The sequence below is a fragment of the Gymnoscopelus braueri genome (genome assembly GCF_963280865.1).
Source record: "Gymnoscopelus braueri genome assembly, chromosome: 8".
Classification (NCBI taxonomy): Eukaryota; Metazoa; Chordata; class Actinopteri; order Myctophiformes; family Myctophidae; genus Gymnoscopelus; species Gymnoscopelus braueri.
Window position 1 is genome coordinate 15,402,497 of NC_137609.1, and position 24,102 is coordinate 15,426,598.

General features: G+C 38.5%; 2 protein-coding genes across 4 annotated transcripts in view; both read left to right on the forward strand.

The window, feature by feature from the left end:
- The window catches only part of LOC308090397 (T-cell surface antigen CD2-like), a 7,584-nt gene extending 100 nt beyond the window's left edge, over positions 1 to 7,484 (forward strand). Inside the window, exons 1-7 of one of the 2 annotated variants that reach the window (XM_080435554.1) lie at positions 1 to 10; positions 488 to 832; positions 4,695 to 4,808; positions 5,085 to 5,225; positions 6,146 to 6,253; positions 6,697 to 6,804; positions 7,160 to 7,484. The exon at positions 1 to 10 is cut by the window's left edge and continues 100 nt beyond it. In XM_080435554.1, coding sequence (XP_080291680.1) covers positions 1 to 10; positions 488 to 832; positions 4,695 to 4,808; positions 5,085 to 5,225; positions 6,146 to 6,253; positions 6,697 to 6,804; positions 7,160 to 7,227 — 894 coding nt within the window. In that variant the 3' untranslated portion in view covers positions 7,228 to 7,484. Of the gene's footprint in view, positions 11 to 487; positions 833 to 4,694; positions 4,809 to 5,084; positions 5,226 to 6,142; positions 6,254 to 6,696; positions 6,805 to 7,159 lie in introns of both variants that reach the window. The other variant, XM_080435555.1, reaches the window with a different exon arrangement.
- Positions 7,485 to 8,484: 1,000 nt separating this feature from the next.
- LOC308089818 (uncharacterized protein) lies at positions 8,485 to 23,728 on the forward strand. 2 transcript variants are annotated; one of them, XM_080434746.1, is made up of 7 exons: positions 8,485 to 8,896; positions 9,556 to 9,654; positions 10,570 to 10,671; positions 17,665 to 17,763; positions 19,890 to 19,991; positions 21,438 to 21,719; positions 21,966 to 23,728. In XM_080434746.1, the coding sequence occupies exons 2-7, from the start codon at positions 9,585 to 9,587 to the stop codon at positions 22,985 to 22,987; spliced, it is 1,677 nt and encodes a 558-aa protein (XP_080290872.1). In that variant the 5' UTR covers positions 8,485 to 8,896; positions 9,556 to 9,584; the 3' UTR covers positions 22,988 to 23,728. The 2 variants fall into 2 exon arrangements, with proteins under 2 accessions (XP_080290872.1, XP_080290873.1); XM_080434747.1 differs by lacking the exons at positions 8,485 to 8,896; positions 9,556 to 9,654; positions 10,570 to 10,671 and adding an exon at positions 17,486 to 17,533.
- The last annotated feature ends 374 nt before the right edge of the window (positions 23,729 to 24,102 follow it).

Consider the following 24,102-nt stretch of genomic DNA (forward strand, 5'->3'; position numbering starts at 1 on the left):
AGCCATCTTGGTGAGTATAGCTCTGGTGTACTTGCTTATTATAGATTATATACCTGTATAATAAGTACTCCATTAGGGAAGCACAGCGCTCCACTGTAGAAATGGTGTGCTGCTTGAATATTAATTCAATTCATTCTTTTTTTTCTTTTTCAAATTACCAAAATACTTATTCACCGATAGAGGGCTTAAAGAGGGCCCTGTAATCAAACCACTCTTTATTAATTAAATGATTCAATTGAAATAAGGCACTAGTCTCCTCTGATGAAAGTGAATAGAATAGAATAGAATTCCCTGATCAGTAGAATACAATTCCCTGATCAGTAGAATATGTAGGCTAATGTATATCTGAACAGGTCTTTACTCTGTATAAGTTGTCTTTACCTCACTGGACTAAATCCTACAAGATAATAACCTATAAATTGAAGATTAATTGTACACTACTTGGGGAATAAAGCATTTAAATGTTGACACTTGTGTTTGACATCAGTGTCGACTGAGAAGGATGTCACCAGACTAGTCAAGCAAAGCGGCGACGCCATCCTCCTCCTTCCCCACAACAACATTGCCAGGATGATATCCCAGACAAACGAGAAGAAAAAGGACGATTTCAGGTGGAAGTACAGCCCGCTCTCTGAGTCAGGTGTCACACTGGTCACCTTAAGCAAAAAAGTAACAGACTTGTTTAAAGGCAGGTGTGAGCTTTTGGAAAACGGATCATTAAGTTTTAAGCAAGTACAGAGGACAGACAGCGGAATTTACACCGTGGAGGTTTTTGATGGTGATGGTGGACATTTAATTCTACACAAAACACAGTTCCAACTCCTTGTACTGGGTGAGTGAGAAAATACTTTACTTTTTGGAGATTTTGGAGTTTTTGGGAGTTCATCATAAGTGACACATGTGTCCTAACCTAACACCACCTCGTGATTCACAATAGCCTATTGACCAGCATTAGTTATAACCAGTGGTGGACAGTAACAGAGTAAATGTACTTGAGTACTGTACTTAAGTACAGATTCTGAGTATCTGTACTTTACTTGGGTATAAGATTTTTTTGATACTTATTACTCTTACTTGAGTACATTTCCAAGACAAATATTTTACTTTTACTCGAGTACATTTCTTGGAAGGCTGTAAAGTACTGAGTACTTTTAGGTTGGCTGTTTCTTTTTTCTCCCCTAAAATGTAATTGGCCACACTGCTGCTCTCACCCTAGCCGTGTTTCTGGCTTCCCCCTCTGCTCGCCTCTTTGTTACATCTTGTATGGGTGTATAGGAGTAAAAGTATTTAGTTCTGGTTTCTCAGTCATTTCTATTTTTGTTTGTATAGGTGTTTCTGTTAATACAATTTAACTTATGCATTTTGGGCGGTTATATTTTGTCTACCTGCTCTTCTATTGAGACATTTAGACCGTGTCAAAGGTCATGTCTCACCTAGCCACAGGATCTGACATGAATTTTGGCCAGATGTGTTAGTATAGGAAATCAGAGGTTGTTTGTGTGGAGACCAAGCAAGTCGACTTGTCTCTGTGCCATCATGTTTTGACAGGGTGAAAATCGCCGCTGTGCATGTCGGCGGCATTTTGTTTTGACAAGGTGAAGTTAACGGTTGTGTGTGGGGGTAAATATGAAACATCCTCTGCTCTCATCAGAGCAGAGGATGTGGTCACAAAGGAGGCTGTATGTCTAGCTGGCACATGTCTAGCACTGAGAAATGACCTAACCACATGCCTTGCAAACAACACCTTCCTCTCTGCAACCACCATGTCTAAAGGCATGGATGCCGATTTATGTTGGGTGGGTAGGGTACTCAACAACAAGTCACACACACATCAATCAAGTTTTAACCCCTTAATCAGAAATACCTGATGAATGTCAGTTGGCAATAAAATACTTTTTTGCAGTAAGTGAAGACAGTGTGCATGATCACCATTCTTTCCTGCCTCATGCACTGGCTGCCTGCTCCTACGCACCTGTCCTAGTGTGCAAAAGGACCTTTAGTTTTTTTTTACTACATTTCAAGTCACACAATTACAATTTGATTATTGGCTGATGATGAAACCATAACTGGCATAATGACTCTACAGGGAGAGAGTTTGAATGACAGAAATCTGTTCAGAATAACACACGGTATCAGAGCGGGTATACATCATGCAGACTGTCCACGTTACAAAGCATCACACAATAGTCATCCGAACGACACATTTCCTGTGGGTGCTCGGGCTCCCTGGCACCCACAGGATTGGCACCAATGTCTGCAGGTCTCTGCAAAACATACACTGAACAGAGAGAATATTCTGTTTCTATGTCAACTGTATGCATGCAGAATGAGCATGTAAGGTATTGTGTCATATCACCAGATGTTAAGATCTGGTGAAAAAATATGTGTAATCACTGTAATCAAAATGCCCTTCATGACAGATACTCTATGCACTCAATGTATTGATTTCTTTTTTAGAACAGATGGCCTGCCCTCAGTTTAAAGTTAGCCCCATGTCCTAATCTTTGAAGCTGAATGTTATGACAAAAAGGTCACAGTTGATGGCCCTGGATCTGAGAATTTGTACCAAATAGATTTTCTTTATCACCAAAGTACATTAAAAACTTAAATATAATTAATGTGATCTGAGTGCAGCTTTGTCAGCGATGTGTCACTCATGTGCGACTCCTGTTATTTCCTCATGAGAAAATAATAATCTTTTGAGGCACTGGGGTTCACGCTGGTCCCGAGGAAGACTAAGCTAGTAACTCCCATCATGATTACTGACATCGCCGAGTCTCGGACACAGCAGAGTATGTAAGGGAACTACTACTGGCAGTAGAAATGGAGTGCAGGAAGATCGGCCTCAAGCTCAATGCGTATCTGTACTCTTACTCAAGTACTGGGGTTGAGTCCTTCGTCCACCTCTGGTTATAACTGACTATGCAATAGTCTCAGATAATGTTAGGTAGATGGAAACAAAGGCTCTTATGACTCATTAAACTGTTATAGCCTAACCTATGCTCATTTGACTGATACAAATTTTCATGGCCTTCGCACTGAAGGCGGTGTGAAGGCCCTTATGAATTGCAAGGACCTTTGAGGGTCTAAACTACAATGCTTGAAAAATGTCAAAACTTGTACATGTATCAAAAGTGATGGTCTTGGATATGGGTGCGGCAAAATGGCTCGATATGAAATCTCAAAGTTGAAGCCCCACATACATTTTGTATGCACATGTAGGCTCATACTTTAACAAAGTGTCAGCTTATATAAAAGTGATCAAAATAGTGTTTTCATCGAATGTCGTGGTCGTGGAGAGGTGTCGAATTTACATGTTTCGCTAAGAAAGTGGAAGTGTTTTGTACATGGTCAAACCTACCCCAAACTTCACATATTTGATAAAAGTCCCAGCCTGAAGACATGTGATGTGACAATGTTGAATCATAGTCATAGTGCCACCTACTGGCAACAGGAAATATTTTTTAATGTTATGGGGTTGACCAGATCCAATGTGGTTAGAAAATACGATGATGATGTTTTATTGTGAAGATTGTGAGTTTTCATCAAATTGTGTTGCACCGGGAGAATTGTGAAGTTTTAACATGAAAAAACTAACTTCCTTTTCCAAAATGTCCAAATTTCACAGGTGTGACGAGAGTCATAGTCCATGAGCCAGAGCCCCAAAATTGAGCAATTATTATCGAAAGAGTGGGCAAAACCAAACCTATATTAAATTGTTCAGAGGGTCAATACGAGTAAATAAATGTATGATAACCTCACCACAGGAGCAGCTTTTTCATGGTTATCACACATTTTGTAATTTTCCCCATACGTACATGACAGGTGAAAAAATGACAAAATTTTAAAAAGAGTTATCATAATGAAACTTCCTGAGTTGATTACTTACATGAAGACAATGATTTATCGTATTACAAGTTTTCTGAAATTGTATATTTAAATATGCAAATTAGGCATTTAGTCCATGAGCCAGAGCCCCAAAATTGAGCCAGATATTGAATATTCCCTCGTTAAAAACCTTTGACTCCAACATCTTAACAAAATTAAATAAGAATGTTGATTCTGGCTTTGTCCAATGTTGATTCTGGAAAGTTATGCAAATTCTGGCATATTCCTAATGCCTAATTTGCATATTTAAATATACAATTTGAGAAAACTTGTAATACGATAAATCATCGTCTTCATGTAAGTAATCAACTCAGGCAGTTTCATTATGATAACTCTTTTTAAAATGTCGTCATTTTTTGACCTGTCATGTACGTATGGGGAAAATTACAAAATGTGTGATAACCATGAAAAAGCTGCTCCTGTGGTGAGGTTATCATACATTTATTTACTCGTATTGACCCTCTGAACAATTTAATATAGGTTTGGTTTTGCCCACTCTTTCGATAATAATTGCTCAATTTTGGGGCTCTGGCTCATGGACTATCAGGCCAATATTGAATCAGTAGATTTTCAGGCCTTCTAATCCAGCCCTATATTGTACTGATCAAAGCAATGGTCACCGAGTTATGGCCATTTAAAGTGTGAAACACTATGCCAAGTTTGGTGCGGATTGGAGCAACGGTGTGCCTGTAGCCCCTGAGGGCCGCGGATGTGGTCCCTGGGGGCAACACGTGGCCCCTAGAGAGCCCGATCATCACTGCTTTCATCTGTATTTATTTTTCCTCTATTGGTTTGTTGTTCCTTAGACCCACTTTCCAGGCCAGTGGTGAAGGGTTCTTGTACGGTGGACGGCCGGATCTCTCTGAGCTGTTCTGTGGACGAAGGAGACCAAGTCCTTTACCAGTGGACTACAACCACAGGTACTGTATTATAACTATTGTAATTACAGTAGCCTAGCATCTTGCAGAGGAAATTATATGTTCTGTATACTTTCAAATGTCTGTACATTTGACTGGGGTGCATTACACTTTTTAATTGACTATTTATTGAATGTTTTCATGTTTCTACCTTTATTTCACCACATGACTGACTTCAATGGCTTCATTGTTGTATTTGGGTGCATTAAAGTTGGTTCATTCATTAAAAGCAACATCATTATTATTAACTTTTACTTAAATATTGATTACTCTGAACAGGTTTGACCCTCAATCCTGGTACAGGTATCTCTGATGGACACAATTTGTTGCTTGGCAGAATCATGAATGGGAGTGTCGTCTGTGTGGCCAGCAATGATATCAGCAATCAGCCCAGTGCTCCCTTTCAGATGGCGTGTCGAGGTATTTGTATTAACCTTTCTTTATATAGGGAACATGTGCTGAGCTTACTGCTACACCCTGCTTCATATTCAGTGACAGACCTACCTTGGAGCTTCTGAGTACAACATCCTTCAACTGTTTGCCACCATCAGCTGCTCAGCACAATCTCAATCTAACCGGCCCATGGGCAGAAGTCTTGCTCAAGGTTACATGTTTCTGTGCACTTATTTTAACGTATTTTGTAAGCTCACTGTGGTGAAGGAAGTGTTATGTTAGGTTGAAGATAAAAAACAAAGCACAGGTATCTGAGGCTAGGTTGAGGATGACCTCAGAGATGCTGGAGTTCAGTTTGAGGATGACACCCCCTTCTGGACACAACTGGAACAGTAATAAAGACATTGAACGTTAAAAGGATCCCTGGCTAATAAGCCAAATATGCCTTAATACATTATAATTGTCCTAAAAACATGTGATATAATGACAAATGACATCATCAACGTGTGACGGGCATTGCCCCTATTGAGTGAAATATGAACTATTTCTTAAATAAATAAAATATTTAAGGTATCCTTTTAAAGGAGTAGTTCACCCAAACAAATTACTTATTTTCTATCAATTACACACCCCATGAAGCCTTGAATTCATGGAGATCTTTTTTTCTTGTCGCATTCCTAAGCCAATAATTTGAAGACCGGGTCATCAGTCAGTAGAAGACTGACTCCAACCGGAGACTCCGCCATCAAGGCTTCATGGGGTGTGTAATTGATAGAAAATAAGTCATTGTTTGGGTGAACTACTCCTTTAATGTTTAGTTTTTTCCCCCTCTCCTAATTAATGATTGCTGCAGATGTATTGATACATCAGTATCATGATGTGACCGTCAGGACGGCATCGTCCTTCATATTACATTTACATCTCAGACTTTCTTTCTTTCTAAGCAGCTCATGTCTCAGCAGTAGTTGCAGTGACAGGCGTCATGTCTATATTCATGGCTTCAATCATCTTCTTCAGCCTGAGGAAGAAGAGACAGCAAGGGATGAAGACAGAAGGTAGGAATATATAATAATAATAATGATAATAATAATAATAATAATAATAATAATAATAATAATAATAATAATAATAATAATAATAATAATAATATTTTATTTCCTATAAACCATTTTAAAGCAAGGACTCATGGCAATTCGAATCTGGCAGAGAACTTTAACGGAACATTTCAGAAAATTTTATTTTCAACTACAACTGTATAAAAAACAAAATGCATGAAATCCCAGAGAAAGTGGCATAGGAACAATATTATGCCAGGAATTTGCCAGAGTTACTATTTGTATGTTAGTTTCACTTGGCCAGATGGTCAGAGATCTCTGCCTATCAGATATCTGGCTACGTGATACTACAGTACCATTCCTGAGACATGTATCAGGAGATTGTTATCTAATGTTTATTATGTCTATTAAAGTAGATTATAATCTTATGTGTTTGTTTTCAGGTCCACAGGAAGAGAACGTCTATGTGGTGATGACTGGTAACCGTGGCAAACAGAGGACGGAGAAGGAGGGGAAGAGCCTGGAGGAAGGAGGGGAGGAGTCTCCTTATGGTAAACACATCCTAGCACTTATATACTGTACTAGTTTTGAGGACCTGATTTCTATTGACATGAATTCACTACTACACACCAAAACAGTACCTTACCTTTGACCCTAACCAATACATACGTAACCTTTACATTAACCAATACATAGGCTACCTAACCGTATCCATCCACTACATACTATACCCTTAACCACTACTTACCTAACCTTAACCACACTACATACCTAACAAAACCACTACTTACGTACCTAACCTTAACCACTACATACATAACTACTACTTACCTAACCATGAACCCCTACCTTTACCATACTACATACCTAAACTTAACCCAAACCAATGCTGTCCTCTCTCCACAGTGATGTGTGCCTCCATTATACCCACAATGACACGGACATCAGTGCCCATGGACAACATCTATGCTTGAGACCCGATCAGAATATGAAACAGAATCAGAACGTTTACGATACATTAAGGGATAAACTCTCCGATGCAACGTTATTCTTTCTCTGATTGGTTGGGTATCAAATGATGCAACATAGTGCCATGGCATAGCATAATGTGTCAGGGCAGAAGTGAAATGACTAAAACCATACCAAATTGTCTGATTTCACCAGATTCACACAGTCTAGGTATGATTCTCGCTTTGTGTGCGAGAGGTCCTGGGTTCAAATGAAACCCATTCTGTAGCCAGTGTGACGTTTGGAGCCAGTGTGACGTCATCTGTTAAGGGGTCTATCATTTTTTGTTATATATATACGTTTTGTGTGTGTGTGTGTGTGTGTGTGTGTGTGTGTGTGTGTGTGTGTGTGTGTGTGTGTGTGTGTGTGTGTGTGTGTGTGTGTGTGTGTGTGTGTGTGTGTGTGTGTGTGTGTTGTGTGTACTATACAGAAGGTCATACAATCAGCTTACAGGTTACTGGTATGAAGAGTGAAAAATATGTACAAGAGAAATATAGTATGTGTGCATGCTGTTTTGGTGTATCCAGGGGTGTGTAGGCCTAAAGACTATGACATTGACATTAGATTACATAATGTCTTGTACTGTAAACGGGTGGGGGTGTGTAATTGATACACTAATGGTAACTTGAAGCCCAGAGGAAGGCCCTGTGTGTCCAAACCAGTCTGCGTTTGTATTTTTATGATGTGCTTTCCTGCCCTGTGTGTGTGTGTGTGTGTGTGTGTGTGTGTGTGTGTGTGTGTGTGTGTGTGTGTGTGTGTGTGTGTGTGTGTGTGTGTGTGTGTGTGTATACATTTTGTCAATAAAGTTTATCAGTGTGTTGTTGACTGACTGTTGACACTTTAAAATTCAAAGAAAACAAAAATGTGTGTTAGCAGCTCTACACCACTGAAGCACACCCAGTAACCATTAAAAAGTACATACTTTTGTTTACAAACACTGTGAAATTCATGGTACATTATATTTTTTGGGGAGTTTATTTTAGTTTTGTTGAAAACAATGTTTCCTGTTAATGATCTAAACCAGCATTTAGGGTGCTAAATAACAATCTGCGGGGAACTCATAGTAGTGTGTGTTTCGACCCGGATGAGATAAAGGGAAGGACGAGGACCGTGTCCGTCCTTCTCTCTCGTCCGGGTTGAGACCGATACCCACTATCCACCAAAAACAGATTAGAGTGAACGAACATGATACAGAGAATGTCTGCGTTATAATATAAGTTTGCAGTGAACAAACCTTTGTTTAACTTCTGTCTGAGTGTGTCTGCGACAGTGTAAAGAGTTACAAGCTGGCACGTTTTGAAACGATAGGAATTTACACGCTAAATTCAGAGACTGTTTTGTGGGCTACCGCTGATACTAAGCTAGCTTCAAGTACATTCTAGAGTCCATTACAAGTAAACAGACATTTTTATTTAAGAACATTTTACTTAAACCAATTTGACGTTTTGAGGGTCAGTCTGTCGTTTTCAACCTGAAGACACAAAGAGAACAACCCAGATAGAGCTTTAAACAACCAGCTTCACTAAAAGTTCCTCTGGCAACATGTCATTGGATGAGATTGGGAAGAAATACCACGTTAACCTGCTGGTAAAACCTGCGCCTGTGACTGTTGGACGTCCAGGAACTTTAACTAAGGTTAGGTACCACACTTTGATTTTAGGTTTTGGGCCATGACGTACGCAAGCACCGAACCAGGCCTGGAACTTTGTTTTGGTTCCAAGTTTTGCCTGCTTTTGGGGACTGTGTGTGTGTGTGTGTGTGTGTGCGTGCGCGCGCGCGTATGTGTGTGTGTGTGTGTGTGTGTGTGTGTGTGTGTGTGTGTGTATTATACTAAAATAATATTGTGTAACTTATATATATGAACCTGAACAGTGTTTTCCTGAAAAAAAGAAAACTTGAACATTTATATATATATATGTGTGTGTATATATATATTTTTTTTCATTTGCACAAATCATTAAATAATTTAGTATTTAAAAAAAAGAAGAGAATACGATTAAACAGACTTTGTGAAAATGCATTATCCTACTTTACATTTTCTATCAGAGAGAGGATTGCATTATATTTTACACATAATATTCAAGACTGCAACAAAATACTTTGATCCAGGGAAACTTGAAGTCTAAAAGGTTATGAATTATAATTGAAGTGTTCTTTGAAAAAGTAACTTACCCAGTTGACAACTTATTAACACAATAAGTAATTCCTTTCTTGTTGTTGAAGTTGAGTATAAGAGCTGTTTCTCTTCTTAATTAATCCTAAACTCCTTTGGGATTTTAATTGTTTTATTCCAGACTCTGTAGAGTCCAGACTGCAGGTGCAGATGAATTCCCCAGACTCAGCCAGACCCGTTTCAATAAAACAGGAGGAACCTGAAGACCAGCCAGACCTCAGTACGTTTCATTCACTGTCTCTTCTCTTTCTTCCCCTTTTCTAGCTTCAAGGTGTCTACTGTCACATACACATACAATACAGTTGCTAGTTGCATTATACTTTGGCAGTGGAATTTTTTTTGCTTCAACAGTGTGGAATTAGATACAATAAAATGGATATAAGAGTAATGGTAGTTATAAAAAATAAAATATTGAAACGTATTCAAAGAAAATTTGCCAGAACAGTAGAATGTTTTATTTAGAATTTGGTCAGGTATGCACATCCATAGTCTAGATGATTGTTTCTGGTCATATGGGCTTTTCCACTAAACATAGTGCCAACTATGACTGAATGCAGCTTCTTCCAACAGTTACAGCCAATAGTCCTTTAATGCACCCAGCAAGGATGCATCTTACTATTTTTGGTGCCCAAATGCTCCACCTTTAGGCCACTCGCACACAAGATTTCACAAAGTCTAATGGACAGATTGCTATGAAACATGTTCTGCGCATTTATGCGCCCTGGAAGATGAACCCTAACCGAGGTTCCCCATGACCTATCTCCTAGCGCCACTGTCGAGCCAAAATAGTTGCTTTTCACACAAGGTTGGGGCTGATAATTGGTGATGGGTGTAGATTAGAAGGATGGGATGCATGGCAGTAGAAACATTAAAAAGAGGTGGGCTACTTTCACCTCATTTACTTTAGACCATTGTTTGCATTGCAGGAGTCCATCTTTTGATTCATTTATTTCCTTGCGTAACCTTCAACTAAGTGTGATTTCATCCCTAATATATAAATCCCACAATCTTTGAACCCAAGTCAGATTCATATTTTGGAAAGTTGACTTACGGTAGGCTATTTTGTTATTGTTATTCTTGACACCACTGCTGGGTCTCCAGTAATTAAAGTCATTATTCAACGTGTTAATTTCAGACCAATGTGTGGAGTCCAGAGTGCAGGTGAAGATGAACTCTCCAGATTCAGCCAGGGACATTTCTATTAAACAGGAGGAAACTGAAGACCACCCACACCTCAGTACGTATTTTAACTATATGATAATTTTGGTAAAAGATATGACACTGATAATATCCGGATATTATAAGTCCCCAGAACTTTTTGTGTTATTTTTTTGGCCTAAATATTTTACTCTACCTCTGTGCTATTTACATTTTTCGACTAATAAAGTATTCAATCAATCACTCAATCAATATGCATAGGCATCATTAAATATGCAATACAAAGGAAAAGCTGCACCACAGTGCCAGTTTTCTACAGAGTGGCCGTAGACCAAAGCATCTAGAACAGTGTGTGTGTCACACAGCTCACAGCTCAAGCCGCCAAGTGAATGACATCATAAAACGGACGCACCTCCAGCCATGAAAGCCAGAAATGCCTGGTTAAAGTTTGGTAGTAGTTGAAAACTATGAAAACAGATTTTTATGGCGTGGCTCAGATCGGACTCACAGACCCATTTCTATACCTCTCACCTCCTACAGGTGAGAGGTATAGAAATGGGTCTGTGAGTCCGATTTGTGTGAGATAACACAGATATTTGATTGATTTTGAAGCTTAACTTTTCACTTTTCACTTTGCAAGTTTTTATTTTGATCATTTTCACTATGCAAAAAAACAATATGCTCCATTCGCATAAAACAATAATAATAAATAAATATAACATAGTTATGACCAAAAAAGGTATAAGCTTGAAGCTAAAATAGCTTATTTTGCTTACCCTTTCAACACTTACATACATGACAATTTAGGAAAATTATTTCAGTCTCAAAAAAGTAAAAAGAAAAAACAGAAGAAACAAACAGAAATACAGAAACAAAGGATTTTGCCTCATAATACATAATAACAATAAACAATACAATGCATGATCACATGTATTGTTATACATGTAATACATGATTTTTTATATTATAACATTATTATTTTTTGTTTTATTTTTGTTCTAGTTTAATTTTATAATAATACATGATCATATAACCTCTCTATACATGTTAATAGTCTTGTTTTTAAACATTTTTTAAAACATATAGATTGAACTGCATAACCTTAATTCCCCTTCACAGCAGCTCCACAAACTTACCCCTTTCACAGATACACAATGTGTTTTAGTGTTGGTTCTTGCCCAGGTTATTTCAAACATGCCTGTGTTTCTAAGTTCATACTGGGTCTTTTTTATCTCAAACAGCTTCTGAAGACAATATGTAAGTTGTTTATTGTAAGCTTTGTACATAATCATCAGCGTTTGTAGCTTAACTATATCCCCGAATTTTAGTGTGTATAGGTTTATGAATAAGGCGTTGGTAGGCTCACGGTACTCAGCTCTCTTAATTATTCTTATAACTCTTTTCTGTAAAATAAAAATTGGGTTGACATTTGTTTAGTACGTATTTCCCCATACCTCCACACAGTATGTCATATATGGAACTATAAGGGAACAATACAATAAGTATAATGAGTTTTGGTTCAAAATTTATTTTGATCTATATAATATAGCAATGGTTTTCGACATTTTTCTTTTGACGTGATTTATGTGCGATTTCCAGCTTAATTTATGATCAATTAATACTCCAAGAAATGTATATTCAAATACTCTTTCAATAGCAATATCATTTATCCTTAATGTGACTTCTTTATCAATTTTTTGGTTTCCAAATATAAGTTTTGTTTTATTTAAATTCAAAGATAGCTTATTTATATCAAACCAGGTTTTTAGTATGTTTAGTTCCCTTTCCATTGTCTTCAGAAGCTCTTCTAGATTTTCCCCGTGGCAGAATAAATTTGTGTCATCCGCAAACAAAACATAATTTAGAAGGTTTGACACATTACAGATATCATTTATGTATAAAATAAAGAGTTTTGGACCCAAAACAGATCCTTGTGGAACTCCACATTTTACTTTCTGCATATTTGATTTATCATTGTTGATTTGTACAAATTGATTTCTGTCTGCAAGGTAGCTTTTTAACCATGAATGTGCTACCCCTCTGATACCATAATGTTCCAATTTTTTCAGTAATAGTTCATGATGAATTGTGTCAAATGCTTTTTTAAGATCTATAAACACACCTGCTGTAAATTTCTTGTTGTCAGTGGCAGTGGAAATCTGCTCCGTTAAATTCAACACTGCCATTGAGGTGGACCGATTTGCTCTGAAGCCATACTGTTGTTCACATAATAGGTTATTTTTCTCTATGAAATTATCAAGTCGGTGCACAAATAATTTTTCTACGATTTTTGAAAACTGGGGAAGCAGGGAAATGGGTCTGTAGTTTGTAAATGAATGTCTATCTCCATTTTTAAAGATTGGAATAACTTTAGCTGTTTTCATGCTATTAGGGAATATCCCTGTATGGAAAGATTGATTACATATATAAGTCAGTGGCTTCACAATACATTGTATGATGTCTTTTACTAATGTCATGTCAATACCCAACCAATTTTTGGACTTTTTGTTTTTAATTTTTTTCACAATATCAATGATTTCTTTTTCCTCTACATTTCTAATGAAAATGGAGTGGATATTGTTCTGCATGGTATCTCCAATTTTCAAAGTTTCAGTCCCATTTCCCTGCTCTGCAATTTCCTTTGCTAAGTTGTTACCAACATTTACAAAATAATCATTGAATTCATTTGCTATGTCTATAGTTTTATTTATAATTTTATTTTGATCTTTAACAAAATAGTTGGGTATCTCTACTTTTCCAGCACCATTTCTTATTATGTTGTTTAGTACTTTCCATATACCCTGGGTGTTGCTCTTATTTTGCTCCAATAATTTATGGTAATAATTATTTTTATTTAATCTCATAATACTTGTTAATTTTTTTTTATACATTTTATATTTATTGTCAGCTTCCTTGGTTCTTAATTTAAAAAATCTTCTATATAGGACATTTTTCTTTTTGCATGAAATTTCTATACCTCTTGTTATCCATGGTTTGTCCACAAGGTGGCGCTTTCTAGTCTGTTTTCTTAATGGGCAGTGTTTATCATAAGACACCATCATTGTGGACAAAAACATTTCATAAGTTTGGTTGGGATCACTTGTGGCATACACCTCATTCCAGTTTTGATTTCTCAGGTCCAACTCAAGGGCAGCAATGGCTTCCGGCGTTCTGTCTGATAAAATTACAAATGTTTGTCTTTTTTTCCATCTTTGTCTTAAGGACATTCTGGAAAACTGCAAACACAGGAAGGTGGTCACTTATGTCATATAAGAGTAGTCCTGCTTCGATGTTTATTTCAATCTTATTTGTAAATATATTATCAATTAGTGTGGCAGTTTCTGTAGTGATTCTACTAGGTTTTGTTATTACTGGAAATAGGTTATTGCTATACATTGTATTAATGAAATCCGTTCTCTTGTTTCCATGTGGATTAAGGAGGTCCACATTTATATCGCCACAAATAATTTTGACCTTACTATCACTAACTGCATCCCACATACTAGCCAATCTGTTCATTAAAAATATCCACAGAGGTTCCTGGTGTTCTATATACACAGCTAATGATAATATTTGATGTTTTTTCTAGTTTGATTTCAATTGTTAAACAGTCCATAATGTTCTCTATAGTTTTTGACATAGAATTCACCTTGCTGCATCTTAAAGCATTATCAATATATAAAGCCACACCGCCTCCAGTTTTACCAGCCCTATTGGTTGTGAACAACTCATATCCATCCATTTTCATATCATTAGATTTTTCCTCATCTAACCAAGTTTCAGATACAGCAATTACATTGAATTTTTTTAATTTGTCCAAATAACGCCTTATTTCTTTTAATTTTGTATAAAGACTCCTACTATTAAAATGTATTACTGATAAGGCATCATCCATTTTTACATGTTTATTGAAACCATCCTCTGTATAATTCACAATTTATATTTAAATTATTGTAAAAATGTTTTTCAGGGTCAATGTCATTAGCTATATCAGATATATTATACTCTGTGTTTGAGTTCAGGTGCTCATCATACCCAGTGAACAATCTCTGCGGGTGATCGTCCGTACTGCCCCCAGCAGCCACGTCATTGAAATCCTCTTGATCCTCGTCTGAGTCGTTTCCAATTGGAAACAAAAAGTGCTCATAATTTTTTGTCATTTATAGTAGTCAGTGTTTTGTTTGTCAGACAGATTCACCCCACGTTTTCCGGCAGGCTCCCGCATCACGAGTATAGCCCGGTAGACTGAGTTCTCCGCTGATACACTGGCCCGTGTCCCAGGGGATACCAGTCCGCTCGTCTGGAAAACCAGTCCTTCGCCGCAACGAGTGTCCACTCTGTTCAATTGTCCATAATCCGATTCCATCCGTAGTAGAAAAACTAAAAACAAAAACAAAAAGATACAATAAAGAGAAAAAAGAAAACAAATAGTCCATACAACTGCCATCGCTCATCTGTATTGATCCAGGTCCTTGAGTTCTTTTATCGTGATGATTTTGGCCTCCTCCGGTGTTCCATTTAGCCGTAGCATCACTTTGCAGTTGCGTGTCCACGTTCCTTGTATCTTCTCTTGCTTCTTTAACAGTCGAGCATGTCTTGCAATGTCGCCATTCTTTTTGGTGAGATGTTCATTCAAGTAGACTCCCGTTCCCTTCAACTTCTTGCCTTGTTTCATTAGCTCAACCTTGTGCTTCCGATTTACAAATCGTATGATTACTGCAGGTTTTGTGCTTTTGTCCCTCCTGGGAAGCGTATGGCAGGCCGAAACATTGGCGCTCTGTATGGTTATACTCTGTGTTTCAAGGAACTTTATAACTTGCCGTTCCAGCGTTTCCAGCTCCACAGTCGGGGTGTCCTCCGCTGAGTCTCCCCCTCTGACTGTGGATGCATAGGAACGATGCGTTGTTTCCATTCCGGTTATAATCACATCCTCCAACCTTGTGTATTGTTCCATGTCATCAATTCTTCGCTCTAGGCCATCAATTTTTGCATCCTTCTCTATCACCAGCGACTTCAGTTGGGTTACTTCATCCACCAGGGCAAGCAGCAAGGTCTGCTGATTAGCAATCCTGCTAATCTCCCCTGACATGCGGTTTAGAGATTTCTTGATCTCCTCCAGCTCTCCTTCAACAGCATTGCTGGTTTTATTTCCTGTTGGCATTTTTGCTTCTTTGTCTTCGTTTCCTTCTGCGTTACTTCTCAATTTCCAGACTTTATTCTCTCTTTTGTTTGCCATGTTTCAGTTATCAGGGTGGCGTCTGCACTCCACCTGCAGCCGCCATCACAGCGCATCAAATTCTATCCAAAAAAAAAAACCACCTGAACCCTAGCATCCCTATGCTATGGTTCTGCTAATAGCTGATCTACAAGCTCACAATGCATCACCAAAGATTTGGTGTAGAGGGAAAAAAGAGAGGGGAAAAAAGAGAGGACAAAGTACAAGTATAGAGTCGACCCTGCTCAACATTAGTATTAGTTCAATCAATAAGTATGTTTTTCACACTTTCAGATAATATCAGTGGCCGTAATGGGGACATAGTTAGATGTCAACAAATGAATAAGTATATAGTTGTTGAAGTTTTACATCAAAAGTCCAATCATAATTACTTCATCACTACGTGAAACAAAAACACAACATGAGATTACATCGGCAAGTAAGTAGGTAGCATTGAGAACCAATTATTCCCAAGCCATGTGGCCCATAGGCCAGGAGCTTATCTCCTGTTTCGGTGGCGTGAGGCAGCTTGATGTACAAGTATTATCCCCCAGCCATGATGTACAAGTACAACACCTGGACACGACGAGAGTATATCACAGGGACTTATGCTAGATACTAGAAGGCAGTGCTACTCTGTTGAATCTGAACAAAGAGGATGACCGAATGGTGCATTATAAATTATGTTATAAACAATACATGAAATGTTTCCAAAAACATTTGAGGTGAGAAATAGCCAATGCAGTAACGTACACTTGATTCGGCACTGCCTTGTTGCAGTGTACAACGTAACAAGTTTAGATCACATACTTTAAATCACATATGTACGCTGTGTGACTGTTGTAAACATTGAGCTGGGAAACTCAGTTGTGATTGGCTCAGAGCCACTCAGCCCCTGTTTTACTGGGAATTAGGTTAAAATATGGTTGCAAAAAGCCATTTCAGCTGGTCTTTAAGTGGTTAATAACATTCAAATAAATATATCTTCTTAAACTATTTCTAGATTTCAGTGTATGGCACGTCACTAGAAAGCTTACCAGCTGCACTTTAATAATCTGTAAGAAACTGAAACATGATCATGACTTGCAGCACATTATATTAGATGTAAAAAATACTTGCTTGGCCTACTGGCATCATGCACAAGACATTTGGCGCTGATTGTTACAGTGGTTTGATAAATTAGCCCCAGACACAGACAGATTCTTATTCAGTAATTGTTTGGTCAGTCTTAGTAGGTAATAGCTTTGTACATGGAACAGAGTCCTGCAACGGGCCGGGTACCCGCGGATACCCGACGGGTACCCGCATTTGACTTTTTTACTTTGATAAGATCACGGGTACGGGCGGTACTGAACTAATCGCGGGCGGGTACCATTTGTGTGAAAAGAATATTGTGTAACTTATTTATGAATCTGAACGGTGTTTTCCTGAAAAAAGCAAACTTGAACATTTATATATGTGTGTATATATATATTCATTTGCACAAATCATTAAATCATTTAGTATTTAAAAAAAGAAAGGGAATACGATTAAACAGACTTTGTGAAAATGCATTATCCTACTTAACTTTAAGAGATAATTACATTTTCTATCAGAGAGATGATTGCATTAAGATATTATTATTATATTTTACACATAATATTCAAGACTGCAACAAAATACTTTGATCCTGGGCAACTTGAAGTCTAAAAGGTTATGAATTATAATTGAAGTGTTCTATGAAAAAGTAACTTACCCAGTTGACAACTTATTAACACAATAAGTAATTCCTTCCTTGTTGTTGAAGTTGAGTATAAGAGACGTTTCTCTTCTTAATTAATCCTAAACTCCTTTGGGATTTTAATTGTTTTATTCCAGACTCTGTAGAGTCCAGACTGCAGCTGCAGATGAATTCTCCAGACTCAGCCAGACCCGTTTCAATAAAACAGGAGGAACCTGAAGACCAGCCAGACCTCAGTACGTTTCATTCACTGTCTCTTCTCTTTCTTCCCCTTTTCTAGCTTCAAGGTGTCTACTGTCACATACACATACAATACAGTTGCTAGTTGCATTATACTTTGGCAGTGGAATTTTTTTTGCTTCAACAGTGTGGAATTAGATACAACTAGAAAATGTGCTCCTCGGAGCACAAGTCTCCGCCAGCAGACTATAGCAATTATATTGTCATAGCAATAACTAATGAGATACAGTAGAGTAAAAGATATATACTGTAGTTAAATAAAAAGGTGTATGTTAAAGAAATATTTAGCGATTTTTTGTCTCTGATTAATTTCATTCTTTCTTTATGATTCTTAGCTCTGTTTAATTGAAGCAATGCTCTGTTTACATTGAAGCAATCTATCATATGGGAGTCGTCATAATTGACTGGTTTGTTCAAATACTTGTCTGTCTTCTTCATCTTCATTGTCTTGAACAGTTTCAGCAGTTGATTGGTGTGTTTGATCAACTTTGGCCTTCTGCGCCTTTGTTTGACCAATGTTAGGTGTTCTCAGAGGGACACACACACGCACGGACGGGTGATTTGGACTAGAAGATACTGTTCCAATCAAAACTGATTGATCCTGTCTTACCTCGCTTCAAAAATGTAAACGGTTTTTTGAAGTGACACACCTATTTATAGAATTGTATTTCGTCATGCATTCCTCTAGCCAATCAAAGGCATTGGTGTCAACATATTAATACGTATTAAGATTTCGGTCTTGTTGTGGGATCAATTCAACTCTAGTCCTCTTCTGTGTTACTGTTGTAGATGAGTATGCTTTCTTAGCTTTGGCCTTCTGCGCCTTTGCTTGACCAATGTCAGGTGTTCTCAAAGGGACACACACACGCACGGACGGGTGATTTGGACTAGAAGATACTGTTCCAATCAAGACTGATTGATCCTGTCTTACCTCGCTTCAAAAACGTAAACGGCTTTTTGAAGTGACACACCTTTTTATTATAGGATTGTATTTCGTCATGCGTCCCTCTAGCCAATCAGAGACATTGATGTCAACATATTGACACGTATTAAGAGTTCGGCTTTGTTGTGGGATCATTTCAACTCTAGTCCTCTTCTACGTTACAATTGTAGATGAGTATGCTTTCTTAGCTTTGGCCTTCTGCGCCTTTGCTTGACCAATGTTAGGTGTTCTCAGAGGGAAACACACACGCACAGACGGGTGACTTGGACTTACTGAAGGTACTGTTCCAATCAAGTCTGATTGATCCTGTTTTACCTCACTTCAAAAAGAAGGGCTTTTTGAAGTGACACACCTATTTATAGAATTTTATTTCGTCACGCATCCCTCTAGCCAATCAGAGGCATTGGTGTCAACAAATTGACACGTGTCACGTGGAGCTTGCCCAATGTTAGCTTGGCTAACAATGTTTGCTCACACAAAGCGAAAACATATTCTCCACCTTCGGCGGAGACAATAAAATGGATATAACGGTAATGGTAGTTATAAAAAATAAAATATTGAAACGCATTCAAAGAAAAATTGCCAGAACAGTAGAATGTTTTATTTAGAATTTGGTCAGGTATGCACATCCATAGTCTAGATGATTGTTTCTGGTCATATGGGCTTTTCCACTAAACATAGTGCCAACTATGACTGAATGCAGCTTCTTCCAACAGTTACAGCCAATAGTCCTTTAATGCACCCAGCAAGGATGCATCTTACTATTTGGAAGATGAACCCTAACCGAGGTTCCCCATGACCTATCTCCTAGCGCCACTGTCGAGCCAAAATAGTTGCTTTTCACACAAGGTTGGGGCTGATAATTGGTGATGGGTGTAGATTAGAAGGATGGGATGCATGGCAGTAGAAACATTAAAAAGAGGTGGGCTACTTTCACCTTATTTACTTTAGACCATTGTTTGCATTGCAGGAGTCCATCTTTTGATTCATTTATTTCCTTGCGTAACCTTCAACTAAGTGTGATTTCATCCTTAATATATAAATCCCACAATCTTTGAACCCAAGTCAGATTCATATTTTGGAAAGTTGACTTACGGTAGGCTATTTTGTTATTGTTATTCTTGACACCACTGCTGGGTCTCCAGTAATTAAAGTCATTATTCAACGTGTTAATTTCAGACCAATGTGTGGAGTCCAGAGTGCAGGTGAAGATGAACTCTCCAGATTCAGCCAGGGACATTTCTATTAAACAGGAGGAAACTGAAGACCACCCACACCTCAGTACGTATTTTAACTATATGATAATTTTGGTAAAAAATATGACACTGATAATATCCGGATATTATAAGTCCCCAGAACTTTTTGTGTTATTTTTTTGGCCTAAATATTTTACTCTACCTCTGTGCTATTTAAATTTTTCGACTAATAAAGTATTCAATCAATCAATCACTCAATCAATATGCATAGGCATCATTAAATATGCAATACAAAGGAAAAGCTGCACCACAGTGCCAGTTTTCTACAGAGTGGCCGTAGACCAAAGCATCTAGAACAGTGTGTGTGTCACACAGCTCAAGCCGCCAAGTGAATGACATCATAAAACGGACGCACCTCCAGCCATGAAAGCCAGAAATGCCTGGTTAAAGTTTGGTAGTAGTTGAAAACTATGAAAACAGATTTTTATGGCGTGGCTCAGATCGGACTCACAGACCCATTTCTATACCTCTCACCTCCTACAGGTGAGAGGTATAGAAATGGGTCTGTGAGTCCGATTTTGTGTGAGATAACACAGATATTTGATTGATTTTGAAGCTTAACCACCTGAACCCTAGCATCCCTATGCTATGGTTCTGCTAATAGCTGATCTACAAGCTCACAATGCATCACCAAAGATTTGGTGTAGAGGGAAAAAAGAGAGGACAAAGTACAAGTATAGAGTCGACCCTGCTCAACATTAGTATTAGTTCAATCAATAAGTATGTTTTTCACACTTTCAGATAATATCAGTGGCCGTAATGGGGACATAGTTAAATGTCAACAAATGAGGTTAAAATATGGTTAAAATATGGTTGCAAAAAGCCATTTCAGCTGGTCTTTAAGTGGTTAATAACATTCAAATAAATATATCTTCTTAAACTATTTCTAGATTTCAGTGTATGGCACGTCACTAGAAAGCTACCAGCTGCACTTTAATAATCTGTAAGAAACTGAAACATGATCATGACTTGCAGCACATTATATTAGATGTAAAAAATACTTGCTTGGCCTACTGGCATCATGCACAAGACATTTGGCGCTGATTGTTACAGTGGTTTGAGAAATTAGCCCCAGACACAGACAGATTCTTATTCAGTAATTGTTTGGTCAGTCTTAGTAGGTAATAGAGCATCGCAGTTCCCGCCCACTTCCTGGTGCCGGAAGGAAAAACTCAATGCATTTTTCCCATTGACATTTCCAAAAATATTTATATCAATTAATTTATTTTATATTTAATTATATGATATACTATATTTAATAAATACCCTTTGTTTTGCCGGTCTGGTTTGTATTTTGAAATAATCACAGGTGACGGGTCGGTCTACGGATCTGAGTATTGACGGGTGGGGCGGGCGCGGGTTCTCAAAATTTGACCCGTGCAGGACTCTGACGTGGAACATGGAAGATAGAAAAATAGATTTACATTTTAGGAATCCAGTGTTGTCTATCATGTTATCTTTCTGCTCTTAGCCATCCTGCACATGGTTGTGTGTAAAGAGGAGGTTTCTCCTGAACAGGAGAGGAGCCCCAGTCTGCTTCAGGAGAAACCAGAGCCTCCACAGGTTAAAGAAGAACAGGAGGAGCTACTTCAAAGACCAGAGGAGACTGATGGGTCAATGTTGACATTACCAGCAGTGAAAGGGGAAGTTGATGATGAAGACATCTCTTCACACTGTTCTGAAGTTGAAGTTGAGCTTGAATCTGACACTGAAGTCACTGAAGACAGTGATGATTGGGAGGAGACCAGTGGAGGTCAGTCAGTGTTAAACACAGGGGCAGGACTTGCATGTGTGGCAAAACTGGGAGTTGGAATAAAAGAAGATGAACAATACAATGAAATCAGAAATATTAACAGGGAAGCCGTAATGCTCCTAAACGACTGACTTATTTGATGATGGAAGCTTTCAAGTTGTATTTGTACTCACCATTGTTAACCTGCCTCTCCCCTTCTCTCCTCCCCTTTCTCTCCCCTCTGTCCATACTACCCTTCTCTCTCAGGAGTGAGGGCCCAGTCTTCCCAGACTCAGTTCTTCTCTTGTTCTGAGTGTCCATACTCCTTCACATCTCAAGTCTTCCTCCATAGACACATCAGGAGGAAACACAATGACCTCTACTGCCAAATGGTGAGGAATGGACAGATCACCTCATTAGCCTGTCAGCAAATCACCAGCTCTACAACCAGCCAGGAACAAGGAGATACTGATCAACCGAGATCTTACAGTCATCAGCAGTTTACCAAGACTTTAACTCAAACAGGTAGAGAAAAACCTTTCTACTGTAAACATGGTGACAAGAGTTTCAATGTCCCAGATCACCTGAAGACACACCAGCGTATCCACACCGGAGAAAAACCTTTCCACTGTACACACTGTAGCAAGAGTTTTAATCGGTCGGGTGACCTGAAGACACACCAGCGTGTCCACACTGGAGAAAAACCTTTCCACTGTAAACATTGTGACAAGAGTTTCAGACAGTTAGGTGACCTGAAGACACACCAGCGTATCCACACTGGAGAAAAACCTTTCCACTGTAAACATTGTGACAAGAGTTTCAGACAGTCAGGTGACCTGACGATACACCAGCGTATCCACACTGGAGAAAAACCTTTCCACTGTAAACATTGTAACAAGAGTTTCAGTAGGCCAGGTTACTACAAGAAACACCAGCTTATCCACACTGGAGAAAAACCTTTCCACTGTAAACATTGTGACAAGAGTTTCAGACAGTCAGGTGACCGGAAGAGACACCAGCGTGTCCACACTGGAGAAAAACCTTTCCACTGTAAACGGTGTGACAAGAGTTTCAGTGTGTCATATGAACTGAAGAGACACCAGCGTGTCCACACTGGAGAAAAACCTTTTCACTGTAAACATTGTAACGAGAGTTACAATAAGTCCGGTTCCCTGAAGACACACCAGCGTGTCCACGCTGGAGAAAAACTTTTCCACTGTAAACAGTGTGACAAGAGTTTCAGTAGGTTTAGTCATCTAAAAAGACACCAGTTTATTCACACTAGGTGAAACAAACGTTCCAATATAAATTAGCTCACTGGGAGGATAAAATCAAACACCTGTATGATGGTAGGGAGGTGGATAGAAAAGCAGAACTATTATGGATATTCATACTGCTCGTGTCAACCGAGGCCTCCGTTAGGACTCGTCTTTTGGAGACATTCCCCAGCTCTTGTTTTTTTCTTTGAAATCCTTAATGTCCTCACTCCGCAATTTGTTTTAAGTGTTATACGTATATATATACATGTGTTAATACCAATGGAGCCATATCTGCAGACAGGACTGATGAAATAGATTGTGGGTGTGTTTTTATACCTTCTTGTGGCCATACATCTTGGCACACAATATGAAATCTCATGATAAGTTACACCATTTTAGGTCTGCCTGACCCAGTGCAATTCATCCATTACAATCAATTTATCTTACAGAACTATTTTCCTGTTTACTAGAACATTCTGGTACAATAACCAAACTCTGAACTGTATTCCATTATTCTCTTCTCTGTGACTTCATAAAATATTTTTGCTATGAAATAGCTTCTTTGTCACAGTCTGAATATATCATACATATGAATGTATCATAGAAATGTTGATATATTTGCATAGTTTGAAAATTATATGGTTAACACATGTTTAATTGTATCCTGTAACATGGCATACTGTATGTTCGTCTGAAATTGGAGCCAGGTGCGCGTCCCCTGCTTGCCTTTGGGTGTGGGTGCTCAGCTGGTGAGATTAACTCAATAAGAGTAAATCTACCGAGGTGGAAGGAAGCAGCACTCCAAAATATGGGTTTTCAAGACACTGTCAATCAGTTACCTTTTTCTTTATTTCTTTTTTTTTTTACTTAAATTTTTATCCCGCGATTTTGTAACCCTATTTTTTACACCCAGTGCTAATTGTCTATGTAATCCTGGGCACTACCTTCCCTCTGCCAACCTAGGGAGGCCAGGGCCGAGCTCATGCCTCCTTCAATGCATGAGAGCCAACTGACCTTCTTGTCACCTGACAGGGGAGAGTTTCCCTGGTTGGACGTAGCGCGTGGAAGGAACACGTTATTCCAACCAGTTCCCTTCCCCTCCATCAGGCGCCCCGGCTGGCCAGGGGGAGGCAGTATAGTGACCA

Coding starts and splice junctions, on each gene's coding strand:
- LOC308089818 (XM_080434746.1), top strand. CDS start 9,585: ATGAATTCCCCAGACTCAGCCAGACCCGTTTCAATAAAACAGGAGGAA. Junction 17,764..19,889: donor TGAAGACCAGCCAGACCTCA/GTACGTTTCATT, acceptor TGTTAATTTCAG/ACCAATGTGTGGAGTCCAGA. Junction 19,992..21,437: donor TGAAGACCACCCACACCTCA/GTACGTATTTTA, acceptor TTCTGCTCTTAG/CCATCCTGCACATGGTTGTG.